Source organism: Photinus pyralis, unplaced genomic scaffold (assembly GCF_008802855.1).
Source record: "Photinus pyralis isolate 1611_PpyrPB1 unplaced genomic scaffold, Ppyr1.3 Ppyr1.4_LG5, whole genome shotgun sequence".
Lineage (NCBI taxonomy): Eukaryota > Metazoa > Arthropoda > Insecta > Coleoptera > Lampyridae > Photinus > Photinus pyralis.
The window spans coordinates 37,527,581-37,540,848 of record NW_022170596.1 but is presented as its reverse complement, the minus strand read 5'-3'; the positions used below and the strand labels follow the sequence as shown (position 1 = coordinate 37,540,848).

Sequence of the window (13,268 nt, the reverse complement as noted above, 5' to 3'; positions counted from 1 at the left end):
GGGCATTGGTCAGCATGCACTGTGTCATGATGAGGAATATAACAAGTCACGGCACCGGTTCCATAGAGATGCATCCGGTAATGTGATGAGGGAGTGGACCTAAAATTAAAGGAGAGTAGTCTTCCAACATTTTCCTTATGGATTATCTGTCCCTGGCTGACAGTCCACCCGTTTTTGGACATAGATGATCAGACAATTTGGAGACACTGGATATTGACCGACCTTTGAAACGAGATAAATTTATGCCCTACACTTGGTCCGCCACTGAGCAATTAATCTAATTTTAATCAGCGTGGCTGGAGCCTGCGCATTAGAAACGTCATCGTTGCGTGGCGTTTCCACTGTCACTTTTGCTTCGGAGGGTGATTTCTTGTGATATTTTATTGTGGAATTAGTGTTTCAAGTATTTTATTAAAGAATTAACTTTCAATATGTCAACTTCTGGTGATTTTGGTAATCCCCTTCGAAAGTTTAAGTTAGTTTTTTTAGGAGAACAAAGTGGTGAGTTGTTGTTTAATACCAGGCGTAGTCCAAATCAATAAAATGACACGTATTATTGCTTATTTTTCTTTTTTCATTTTTCAATTAATTTGAAAAGACGAGGGGCGGCTTGCCTAATTAATAACTCTTCATACTGTTGTTAATTGCTAAGGCAATTTCGTACATTTTATGATTTATTAGGTTAGGTTTTAACCCTTAATACAAAGGGTTGTTGCATAACTTATTTACCAGTGCCTTTGTTACAGTGGGTAAAACATCTCTAATAACAAGATTTATGTATGACAGTTTTGATAATACGTATCAGGTATCGAAATACATCCCCCTTATCTGTTATTGACTGACATTTTTGCTCTTTCAGGCTACTATAGGAATTGATTTTTTATCGAAAACAATGTATTTAGAGGATAGAACGGTACGTCTTCAACTATGGGATACGGCCGGTCAGGAAAGGTTTCGATCTTTAATACCGTCGTATATTCGTGACTCAACGGTTGCGGTAGTCGTCTACGATATTACTAGTAAGTTTATTTCGATTTCTTATATGCCGTTAATTGCGCATGTTAGATGCGAACTCCTTTCACCAAACATCGAAGTGGATAGACGACGTTCGAACCGAAAGAGGTAGCGATGTTATAATTATGCTCGTCGGTAATAAAACAGATTTATCGGAGAAGCGACAAGTTAGTACGGAGGAAGGTGAAAGGAAGGCCAAAGAACTTAATGTGATGTTTATTGAAACTAGTGCGAAAGCTGGATATAACGTAAAACAGGTAATTATCACGACTTAAATTTCTTATCTCGTTATTACACATGCTTAAGTAAATAATGCCACGACTATTTCTGTTATCTATGGTGAAATTTTAGCAGGTTCTTAATTATCGAGCATTTTTCTAAATTATATCCGAGGCTTAAAATAAAACAACAATTTCTACACCATATAGATAATTAATGGGTAATAATTGAAAATTGCGTTTTCTCCCAAAGGGAAAGTTAAAGGTCTGGACAAGGGATCCATTAGTGACGTCAAATCCCGAGAATGTAGTGTTAACATAGTGTATACTCAAAAGGAAAATGGATGGTCTGGACGAGATGTAGACTATGCCCAAAAACGGTTTCTGGGAAATAAATTTCTAAGCTTTCTGAGACCCTAGGAATGTTTTGAGATTCTTAAAATCTTTTTCGATGTTTGTAAGCATGTACACAGTTTTCAAAAAGATTTGTAATGCTGCAAGGTATATAGACAAATTGGGAGTTTGCTCTGTACCATAAAACTTCTACAAATATTCCTGTTTCCTATAATAGAAAATTGATAACACTTGTACTTTAGAAATAGTGTGCGAGCAAGAGGATCAAATTTCAGTTTTGAAACGTCTCTAATTGCACCTTGTTTTTCAGCTGTTTAGACGTGTCGCTGCTGCCTTGCCCGGTATGGACTCTACGGAAAATAAACCACCAGAAGACAGTATCCTTTTTCTTTATTTCTTCTAAAATTGCATGTGCATGACAATTGCAAATTGACGTTCGTAAATAGTTGACCCTGTTTGATTTCTTTTGATAAATCCGCACTCAATATTCATTACCATTTGAAATATCAAAATCGAATGAGTATTGATTGTATCAGATATAAGCGACAAGTTTGAACGGTGCACGCTTATATCTGCTATAGGTTTTGACAGCTTTGTTTTGTTATTTTCCTTAATATTTGTGTTTAGTGCAAGAAGTTGTCTTAAAAGATACACCAAATGAAGTTAAAGATCCAGATGGAGGCTGTGCATGCTAACTCACAAATAGTGAAAGTTGGATGATTTAGCTGCAGTTTTGTATAAGAAAGCTTTTTTATTTTTATAACATTTCTTTCTATTGTAAATATAAATAATGATTTAATTTTTTATACCATCCCTTTGAATGTATTGAATTAATATATAATAATTTAAATCATAGTGCTAGCTAATTTCGATGATTACTGTTGATTTGCTTCAATTTTTATACTTGCTTGTGTAGAATTTCTTCAATCTGTGAATGGCAGCGCTAATCGCATTTCATTGTAATGATACTCATCACCGTGTTTGGGAGAAATCTTACACTTAATTTACGTATGTGTAACATATCAGAAACGCCATATAAGTCAATTGTTTTCTGTATGCTCATTGAATGTATATGTCGATTTGTTGCATGTTAAAACTCACAATAGCTTTATTAGTCTATGATAGGGAAATTTTGCTTCCATTTTCAACGACTGAATGTGTGATTAAGTTCTTGCAAATAGTCGTTCAAATATTCTTTCTCCCTCGGTTCGGTTGATTATACTGTTTAGTATCAGCAGCACGAAGGATTGTTGATTTAATTGCACTTGATACCACAATGGAGCAATAGTCGAGAATTATTGTGATAGAAATGGTTTTGCTAGTTAGTTGTGATTATCGATATATAGGTTGTCTAAGATTTAATTCTTGGTTGAACCGGTAACGAGATGGTACTGTTAATTGTATATAGTAGATCTTATTGAAATCAAATCAACATCTTACTTTTACGTTAAGTATTAATTTAAAATACGACCATACTAATTTCGATTTAGTTCAGTATGGGTGAAGGGAAAAATTTCTGGTTTACGCTGAAGTCAGACGTGCAATATTTTGTGACTTTTTCGACGTTAATTTTATTTATTTCTAGCATTCGGAATAATTAGCTTTAAAAAGTATGGGAACAACTTTGTTAATATTAATTAATATTTTAATACGATACTGCAGTGTATTGTACATAATAATGAATATTGTATAATTGAACTAATTATAATATTTATAATTTCTATTTATTAATTTTTTGTACGATTTAAATTGTGTGTACGTGTGTGAACGTGAGGAGGGTTGTAATTTATTATTGAGGCTCAACGACGTGTTGGCAATGTTAAATTTTACTCATGCAATAAATTTGCCTTAATTTTTTTAACACTGGAGCAAAAGGAATTTGCGGTATCTATTTTTGAGATTAAACTTTTGGTGTAAATGAATTTTCAATTTATACATAACTCGTATATTTTCTTGACTGTAATTTAGCTGTTGACTTACAAACGCAACCGCAGCTTCAGAACCATCAGCAAGATTCAGAAGGTGGCTGTATGTGCTGAACTAACAAATACTAGTTGTTTTAATCTTCAGTTAAATTGTCTGATGTAGCCTCTGCCTGTGTTGATGTTTAAAAGCTCTTGAGTGTCTTAAGTTGCATTCGCAGTTTACATGTGGTTTAATTGCATTTTTAGATAATATTTGAGTCTCTAAACCAAAAGCCTATACACTTTATGTTAAACGTTACTTTGTTTTATAAAATTGTAAGCTATAAAGCAATGATGCATGCTCAGTGTCCTTATACTTACTAATTTGTAATATAATGAAAAAAACTGTAGCACGAAAATAAAATTTATCACCTTGAGTGTAATAGTTATTGTCATTCACCAAACATGCATATTATATTTGACGATGAACCTGTTCCTTTGATAAGATTTGAATGTGAAAAGGAGTAGCATTTCCCAGCAGGTATAGTGACTCGTTTAATTATATTGTTTATAACTGCACTCCATCTGTTAGCTACCGGTGCTCGGTCTCCTTTTGGGCCGCTCTGGATTGACTTTCTTTTTGTTTTTTAAATAATTGAAACAATAAAAATTAAATTGTTTAAAAAAAAGTTGGGGCAAACTTGACATTGAATTAATCTTCTATGGTTTAATGTCTATACAGGGTGGTGCCTAGCGCAACACAGCATAGGGATTTCAATGGCAATTTCTTTATAGTCAATTACTAGCTCCCCAAATTATTTTAGAGGAAAAGTCTAAATACGTTTTTTTTTTAGAGAAAAAAATACTGCATCTGTTCATACGATTACTTATAATTTTCCGTTTTTCAAAACCGTAGAAATCGACAAAATAAAAAATTACATTTTTGTAAATCATTTGGAATCTTTCAACAAACTAGAAGCGCAACATCTGTTATCGTTGTTTGACGTCGAACGATTTTCATATTTAATTCTGTTTCATATAACCGACGCAAGAAAAAGCATCTATGCCGGGGTAATGTTTTTTTAGAGAATGTAATGCTGCATCAGATACTATTTGTTTATCATTTTCCGGAACCAGAGTACCTATACATAATCGAAGAAAAAAAACTGATTTCAAGAAGAATTGTTCTTAAACTTATATTCGGATTTTCCGCTACTGCAGCCAAAACGTTGAATGTATTGTCCTTTTCCTGATGGGTTTGACGGACATTTTGAACGTTATTGCACTTGCCGTTCTTTAACTAATTTATAAACAAGTATAAATTTAATATACGTCAAAGGCAAATAATGAAACGTGATCGCTGTTTTTTTAGGTAATTCCAAGGCATATTTGATTTATTGTAAAATGAACCTTTTTATTTTGTCGATTTCTACGGTTTTGAAAAACGGAAAATTATGAGTAATAGTATGAACAGATGCAGTATTTTTTTCTCTGAAAAAAACGTATTTAGACTTTTGCTCTAAAATAATTAGGGGAGCTAGTAATTGACTATAAAGAAATTAACATTGAATGCCTATGCTGCAGTTGTAGTTGGCTATAGACGTCGATACGGGGGTGTCGGTCGCGCCTGGACACCACCGGTATAACATATTTTTAGCCGGCATTTTTGCAAATTTAATTTGTAAATAGTAGCTTTTAATCTCACTGGCTGGCTGGTCTGAAACCAAAGGCAACGGGGGTAATCGTGTATCTACAAGGCCGTGTAATTTGTAAACCTTGGAGACAAGGACTACATGATGTGGGGTTGGCGTCATCTGGGCGTCATCCTCGAGCGTAGTATACTAACGTGAAGGTTTTTCAAGTCTTTTCCTATCTTCTACTACAGTTTTGGTCCGATTCTTTTCAAATTGGGTGTCGGAAAGATGTTGTAAACGCGCACAACACCTGCGTGGCGGAATTTTGTTTTTTGGCCTAGGGGCGAAATTAACGACCTTTTGCAAGGCGCGCGCGCGCGCGCGTCTTCGACAGATAGTCAATTTCGGCACCTTTTACCTTCCGTTGCGAATTCTGTCACGCGTTTTAACGTTTCGTAAATCTCGAATGGCTGTCTCTCTTTCTCGTGTCGCCAATAGAAGCTCGAGCAATGAGAAGTGCCCCCCAAAAATTAAGTACTATCTTGTGGAAGGTTTTTAGCGAGATCCACCAAAATGTGGGTGTATGCACCGAAAAAGGAAATGTGGTAGCTTCCGACAAGATCTAACTGATGGTGGAGAAAAATCTTCAAACGCGAATTGCGGGTGAACGGGACGTCGGAAGTGGGTACCGTCAAAGAGAATGTGGTATCCTTCGACAAGATCTTTTATTCATGGTTGAGTAAAAAGTGGCTAATAGAATACTGATCTGCCACACAAAAATGCGCTGAAGTCCCTTCGATCTCACACGAGGACTTTGATAATTTTTAACTACAATCCCAGTTACAAAAAAATTATCAAAGTCCTCCTGTGAGATGGAAGAGACTTCAGTGCATTTTTATGTGGTAGATCAGTGTTCTGAATTAAAACATGGGCGCCTCTTAGAAAATATGCAAAAAATCTCCGAATCATAGGATGTTCCAAAAAGTGCCAAACCTCTGGGTAAGATAGTGAGCTAAAGTTAATTATTATTTATATCCTTATTTGTGTTTTTGTCAATAATGTAATCTAGTAAGCCTAGATTCCCTCTGTCACACCCATTCTGGACTCCACCATTAGTCAGATCTTGTCGGGGGCTACCCCATTCCTTTTGTGGGCCATTTCCGACGGCCCCTGCACCCGCAATTCGCGTTTGTTTTGACTACCAGTAATAAAACATTCCCTTTGTCGGTACGGGTACCCACTGCCGACTAATAGTACCTACTTAATTTTTGGGGCAGTTCTCATATCTCGAGCTTCTGTCTGCGACACGAAAGAGATACCGCGATTCAATTTAAGCTGCGGGAAAAAATTCGCAGTCGGAAGTCGACTATCGTTCGAAGAGGCGCGCCTTGCAAAAGGTAGTTAATTCCGCCCTTAGGAAAAAAAACAAAATTCCGTCACGCAGGAGTTGTGCGCGTTTACAAGATCTTTCCGGCGACACCAGTTTGAAAACAGTCGGACCACAACTGTAGAATGTGAAGAAAAAGCTGAAAAATCACCATGTTAGTCAACCACGCTCGAAGATGGCGCCCAGATGTCCCCCATGTAAATGTAACCCCGTCCCTCGTATACTACTCGTCTTTCTACAAGCGATCTTCTACGGGCCCTCATTTGCTGCCAGCCAGCCGGCCAAAGTGAGATGAAAAGCTACCTTTTTTTTGCAAAAATGCGCTAATAAGGTTGACACATTTTTGTGCCTGCTTCTATTTCGAAATCGAGGAATTCCGGGCTTCTGAATTAGAATTGGGATACAATTGGAAATTCTGAGCACTTCTATGCTCCGGAAATTCAATTCTTGTGTGTGTGTGTGTGTGTGTGACAAATGCGCTACACAGCTGCCTAATAGATTGCATATACGTTTACGAAAAACGTTTATGACGAACTTCTTATTTTAATAAAGCGAATGACAACAGTGTGACTGGGAAAGCTGAAAAAAAAGCGTTTTCGAATGTACCTATCTATTTCACATTTATTATTATTGTCACAGTCTAAATACAAAGACTGGTATTACATAACTTTCAAAACACCTATTGCTCAATTTTTTCTATTTTCACTCACAAAATGGAAAAAGGTGTGCCTAATAATTACAACATAATTTATCGATATAGTAAATTTGATTCGGAGACGATTTCATGCGGTTGTGAATTAGGGAGCCCACGCAATTCTTTCCCAAAAATATTCCCCTTTTTTGAGAAAATTAAGGGTGACGCGTAGCCGTATCAGAAGAATTTTGTGCGACTTCACGAGCAAAATTTGACTTATGCCTCTTGAGCCTCCTCTCTCCCCCACTGGAAGCGTCATTGTACTTGTATACGACACTTCGATGAGTCCCGTTCCCGAGTTACGCCCGGACTTATCATAACGTGGCGGGAGCAGATGGGGGATGCGCCACGAAATGCCCTCTCTCGTATTTTCCCAAACGGTAAACAGTTTTACTTCCAACAAGAGCACCTTTTAGTTTTGGTTTTAGATTTTCGCGTTCTTTACACCTCTTATGACACCATCCCGACATGGGTGCGGCCCCTTCCTGCAATAGAGCGAGGAGATGGTTGGAACTTTTTAATCGCTCAGTTAATTTTTATCTATTTCCAATCCTCCCTGCTTACTTTTCAATCGCTTTCCCAGTTTCCATTTAGCTTTCATTACATTTTCCTTCGTGTTCCTTTGGAGTCTTAGACTTAGAATTCAGACATCTCGCAGTAATCTTGCCAGGATTTTCTCTTTATTCGCCTTTTGGATTTGTTATACTTTTGAAAAAGGTACGATATGTTCCCCAGACCCCAGTCACCTGTTCTTTTGGCTACTCCCAGTCCCTACTCACATTCGAATAATTATTCTCTCGCACCAACTTCTACAGAACTTCTGGCTTTTAAGTAACGATAAATCCCCGAGTTTTTACTTTACGAGTTCCAGAACCCAATCTGTCTTCCTGCACTTTCTGTGCCCTTCTAAACCACCTATTTCCGATTTTATATCTCTTTTGGCACAATCCCATTTATAAACAAATCATGTCGCATGTCGACATACGCTATTCCTATTGCATCTATATACTGTGGTACCTAGCAACTATCATCAATCATTATCATATGATCTCGAATAAGTACATCCTATAATCAGCAATAAAAATACTACTCATAGGTACTCCATCGCCATGATTTTCCTTGAAATTGCTAAATGATTACACCGAACCTTGCCTAAAAAACATTTCTTAAAATAGTTCTGGGAGCAATATTTTTACGATCTGTTTCAAGGTTGTTTATTGTAAACATCAAACTCTGTTTATAAACATATGTCATTATCTCCAATAGTAACATTTGTTTAAACAATGGTAGTAAACAGTATCCAGTAGCAAACGTGGTTCGATATTGATCTCCGCCCTTAGCAACGAACCAATGACATTGTTATTAAATTGTTTTATTTTTACTCTAACACATTTGGCCCAGTGCGAGACAATTGTTCGGCCGAGTCGAGTGGTTCCCCTATTTTGCATTATTACAAAATCTGTATTTGCTTAAGTTTTACGAAATTATCAGATTTTTTATTGCGTTCGTCATCATTGCCATTGGGTACTTTATACTTGTGAAGAAGCCTTAGAAGGAAGGAGAAATACTTGGGAGAGAATGAAGAACCAGAAATACACAATAGGCTTTTGATAATTTCAAAATATATCGAAAAAAGCAGCCGAAGTAGTTAGAAAACAAAAAAGACTATGAATAGGAACAACTGGCCCAAATAAAAATTAATTTTCAAAGGAACAACACAAGAGATTTCTATCAAACTTTCAAAGGTAAAATTAAAGGCTACCAATCTTGCAGTGTATGTTTTAAAAACGAAAAAGGAAAATTAAATAGCAAAGAACATTTTAAAATTTTGGAAAAATGTTAAATGCATCCCTTAGGTAAAACAGACCCTAACAATTACCGTACCGTACAACATTTTAAGTAAAGTGTTAAAAAACAGGATAACAGACGAAGCAGAAAATGTTCTAGCAGAATACCAAGGGGGTTTCGACCTAGACGATCATGTACATAACACATCCTGAGTCTAAAAAATAGAATAAATGCAATAAATAAAACAATAAAAATTACGTAGCTGATTTTGTTGAATTCGTTGCGGTATTTTATATTCAAAGGGTTAATTTCTTTATTAATTCAGTTGGGTGAAGGTTGTTAAGATTCTACACTAAAAATAAAAGATCCAATAAGGTCAGATCACGCACCCTCGAGTGGTCAAGTGATTACGTGATTTGGAATCTTAGTTACACTGTACAGGACTTACATCATTGGTCAATGGTCATATCAATGGTATTAAGAAACTACAGGGTGATGTTTTTTCAGGAGTCATGTTCCACTTTCTACCCCTGAACTATTTTTCGGTGCGCCCATGGTAGATTGTAAGTTACAAAATCAATGTTCTGGCTTGTTTAGAAACTTTTTGGTCTCTTGTAATTTTTTGCATCGGCGACCGTTATCGAGAAAAAAAATCAATTTTGCAGTTTTCCATATAAAGAAAAATCGTGAAATTATAACACTCTAACATTGATAACGAAGCGTTTGTTTAGGCACGTGCCTAGGAGGCGGCAGCTTTAGGGGGCGGCCTTTTTTGCACTATATTTATTTTAGTTAACATTTTAAATTTTAAAACACAAGTTATAAATGACAAAAATGTTTAATTAAAATTATGAAATAAATTGGAATTGGTGGATAGTTTTTTTTCATATTAGTTTTAAAAATTTCATGTTATAATTTGATTTTTATTTTAAAACTTATTGCAATTTAAAGATTATTTTGGGGCGCATATCTTTCGGTGTGCCTAGGGGCGCAAAAAATTTAAACCCGCCACTGCTTTTAAGCATAAAATGAGCCATATGTAATAGCGGAGAACACGCATGCAAGAAACAAGTCTTGTATTTACGATACCCAACTAGGCTGAAATGAATAAGGATCTTGAAGTCCCTTGTTTTCCGCTCTTGGAACAAAGGTATAATTATATAGTCGAAAGCGTAGCCCCTTACAATATGCCTTTGTCTCCGCCACTGGTTGCATTTTCCGATTCACAAAAATTATTTTTACACGGATCATTGCTCTAGGGCGTAATTAGGTAAATGACATTGAAATTAAAACTACTTTCCCCTATTGTAAATCGTTTAATGTGGAGGAACCCCATAACAGTTTACAAATTATTACAATCAATTCAATTTGTATTCAAGGCTAACACGGTAAAAGGTAAATGCATAAAATATGAAACAAGTTTATCTGCATAGCTTAAAAGCCAGTTGTAGACCTTTACTCGTGGAATTTTCTAATTTTAAACTTTCACTTGTAATAACAATCCCTTTTTTGAGTTGGCCATAGCGCTAGCGCTTCCGTTTTTCAAGTTGGTAGGATGCTAATGTTTTCCCTTCAGTAGAAAATGAATTATAACCTAGAAACTGTACGGGTTTTTATATCGTTTCATATCAGCAATTTTGATAGCGCGTTTTGTTATATTAGAAAGTGCTTGATTAGTTGCCGATTATTGTTGAAGAATGGAGGTTGTTTTCGTGGCGATAAAGTGGCGGCTTCCAGATGTTCATTTAGTCAGAATATTGATATTAAGTAACAAGGTTTAAATTAGTAACAAAGATACCGTTATGTAGATAACGAGAAAGGAAAGATTATATTCGTAGTGATCACACGGGGGAATGGATAGACGGATTGTGGTAGGCGCAACAAGCGAATGCGAAACGTGGCTATTGAAAGTTGGTGCTGCACACACATACAGTACGTTCGCGAAGCTGTCGTGTCGATATTTTGTTTACATTTGTTCGTAGTGTTTGCTAAAAATCATGAGCACTTACAATAAGTTCAAAACGCGACTGGATCACACGAATCAGATCCATTTACTTCAGTTCTGGGAGGAATTAACAAACGAACAGCGAAATGACTTCGCGATCCAACTGGAAACAATCGACTTTGAGGAAGTCAATCATCTGTTCCAAAACGCGATGGCCAGCCTAGAGGAAGATTCCGCCAAAATAGACAACCGCATGAAGCCCATACCACCGTCACAATTCGAATCGGAAGAAAACTCACATCCAGAAACATTGGAAAGGTACCGAAATATTGGATACGAGGAAATTTCCAAAGGGCACGTCGGAGTACTCCTATTGGCAGGCGGTCAAGGGACAAGGCTCGGCGTTACCTATCCCAAAGGAATGTACTCTGTTGGATTGCCGTCTGGAAAAACCCTCTTTCAAATCCAAGCCGAAAGGATTAGGCGAGTGGAAGATTTGGCGAGCGAATACACGGGGAAACACGGTAATATCACTTGGTACATTATGACCAGCGGTCCCACTGAAGAAGCCACTGAACACTTCCTCAAAAGTCACAACTACTTCGGACTACGGCCGGAAAACGTGGTCCAATTTGATCAAGGGCTTTTACCCTGTTTCGATCTCAGCGGGCGCATCTTCCTCGAGAACAAGAATAAAGTGGCCTTGGCTCCAGACGGCAACGGAGGCATCTACCGTGCACTCCGCGACAAGGGCATCCTGAACGATCTGCAACGACGGGGAATTCGGCACCTTCACGTCCACAGCGTTGACAATATCCTGGTCAAAGTGGCCGATCCCGCGTTCATCGGCTATTGCGTTGACAAAAACGCGGATTGTGGCGCGAAGGTCGTGCGAAAATCCAGCCCATCGGAAGCAGTTGGCGTCGTATGCCAAGTCGACGGCCGTTTCCAGGTGGTCGAGTATAGCGAAATCACGGAAGAGACTGCCAATCTCCGCGACGAAGAGGGAAACTTAGTATTTAGCGCCGGTAGTATTTGTAATCACTACTTTTCGACCAATTTTCTAAACGAAATCGCCGCGAAACACCTGAAAAAGCTGAAACTACACGTTGCCAAAAAGAAAATACCGTTCGTCGACGAAAACGGCGACAAAGTCAAGCCGGATAAGGCCAACGGAATTAAAATCGAAAAATTTGTGTTCGACGTCTTTCAGTTTAGTGACCATTTTGTTACGTGGGAAGTTCCTCGCCACTCCGAATTTAGCGCGTTGAAAAATTCAGACGATGTTGGAAGGGACTGCCCGTCAACCAGCCGGAAGGACTTATTTAGTTTGCATAAGAAGTACATCGCGGCCGCCGGCGGAACCGTCGTCGGTGATATCGTCGAAATTTCGCCGCTGGTGTCGTACGCGGGCGAAAGCCTAAACGAGAAGGTCGAAGGTAAAGTCTTTCGCGAACCCGTTCTCGTTAATTACGAAAAGGCCATCACCAACGGGCACTCCTAACTCGCGGCGCGCGTGGTACTTCTTGCATACTTTTCCATTCCTTCTTATTGTTTTATCTATTTATGAAGTATTATATTTTTTATTGGCAATAATTATATTACCTACTTGTTATTTTAGCGTAAATACTCTATTAGATCAATGCCGGTCATTGTCTGTACCAGCACTGCTCGGAATATTGATACATTTATATTATACACTGTGCAATAAATCGCAATGTTTGATACTTTCCAGTTTGTTTATCCTACACAATGTACTTGACCTTGGCCTTTCGTCCATTCAATTTGTTTATTATGGCAAGCGCTAAGTAAACCTCCCTTCCCTTCTGCAAGTGATGAGATTGCCTTGAATAAATGTGCGAATATTTGGGATAGGTCAAATACCGGTTGCCCGAGGCAAAAAGGACTTTCATTCTCGAATACTCGTCGATTAAAATTTCAAGGGGAAGCCGGAAGGCAACTAAACTTGGTGCATTTTCCACCGTTCCGCAGGTCTCTAGTTTTCCACTGACCATCTGGGGAAACAAATGCCATATTTTTCTATCAAAAACTATGCAATATAATGTCCATTCTGGGGTGGATTTAATCAAAGGCTGACTAGCCTAAAGGGTGATTGTACCTCTACACTCTTATTTATTCCACCGTTCTTGCAAAAAGAATTGGTAGCTCTTTAATAGTCACAAGCAAATCTTTTTTCAGCTTGGGCGTTCAGCAAGGTACTTAAATCACCGAACTACAGGCTGGATTCCTGGTCATTGAATGACAGCTGTAGAGTGTTCAATAGTCTCTTTATAAACATCGCCATTAATTTTAGCGCCCTATACTCAATG

General features: G+C 37.6%; 2 protein-coding genes across 4 annotated transcripts; both read left to right on the top strand.

Annotated features, from left to right (window-relative positions):
- The first annotated feature begins 310 nt into the window (after window positions 1-310).
- On the top strand, window positions 311-3,928 carry LOC116171951 (ras-related protein Rab6). 3 transcript variants are annotated; one of them, XM_031489010.1, is made up of 6 exons: window positions 311-501; window positions 747-805; window positions 860-1,019; window positions 1,066-1,271; window positions 1,897-1,963; window positions 3,555-3,928. In XM_031489010.1, the coding sequence occupies exons 1-6, from the start codon at window positions 432-434 to the stop codon at window positions 3,623-3,625; spliced, it is 633 nt and encodes a 210-aa protein (XP_031344870.1). In that variant the 5' UTR covers window positions 311-431; the 3' UTR covers window positions 3,626-3,928. The 3 variants fall into 3 exon arrangements, with proteins under 3 accessions (XP_031344870.1, XP_031344871.1, XP_031344872.1); XM_031489011.1 differs by lacking the exon at window positions 3,555-3,928 and adding an exon at window positions 2,214-3,508 and having other exon boundaries at window positions 313-501; XM_031489012.1 differs by having other exon boundaries at window positions 361-501; window positions 733-805.
- A 6,539-nt stretch (window positions 3,929-10,467) lies between these two features.
- On the top strand, window positions 10,468-12,668 carry LOC116171937 (UDP-N-acetylhexosamine pyrophosphorylase-like protein 1). The gene has a single exon (XM_031488990.1). The coding sequence runs from the start codon at window positions 10,991-10,993 to the stop codon at window positions 12,440-12,442; it is 1,452 nt and encodes a 483-aa protein (XP_031344850.1). The 5' UTR covers window positions 10,468-10,990; the 3' UTR covers window positions 12,443-12,668.
- The last annotated feature ends 600 nt before the right edge of the window (window positions 12,669-13,268 follow it).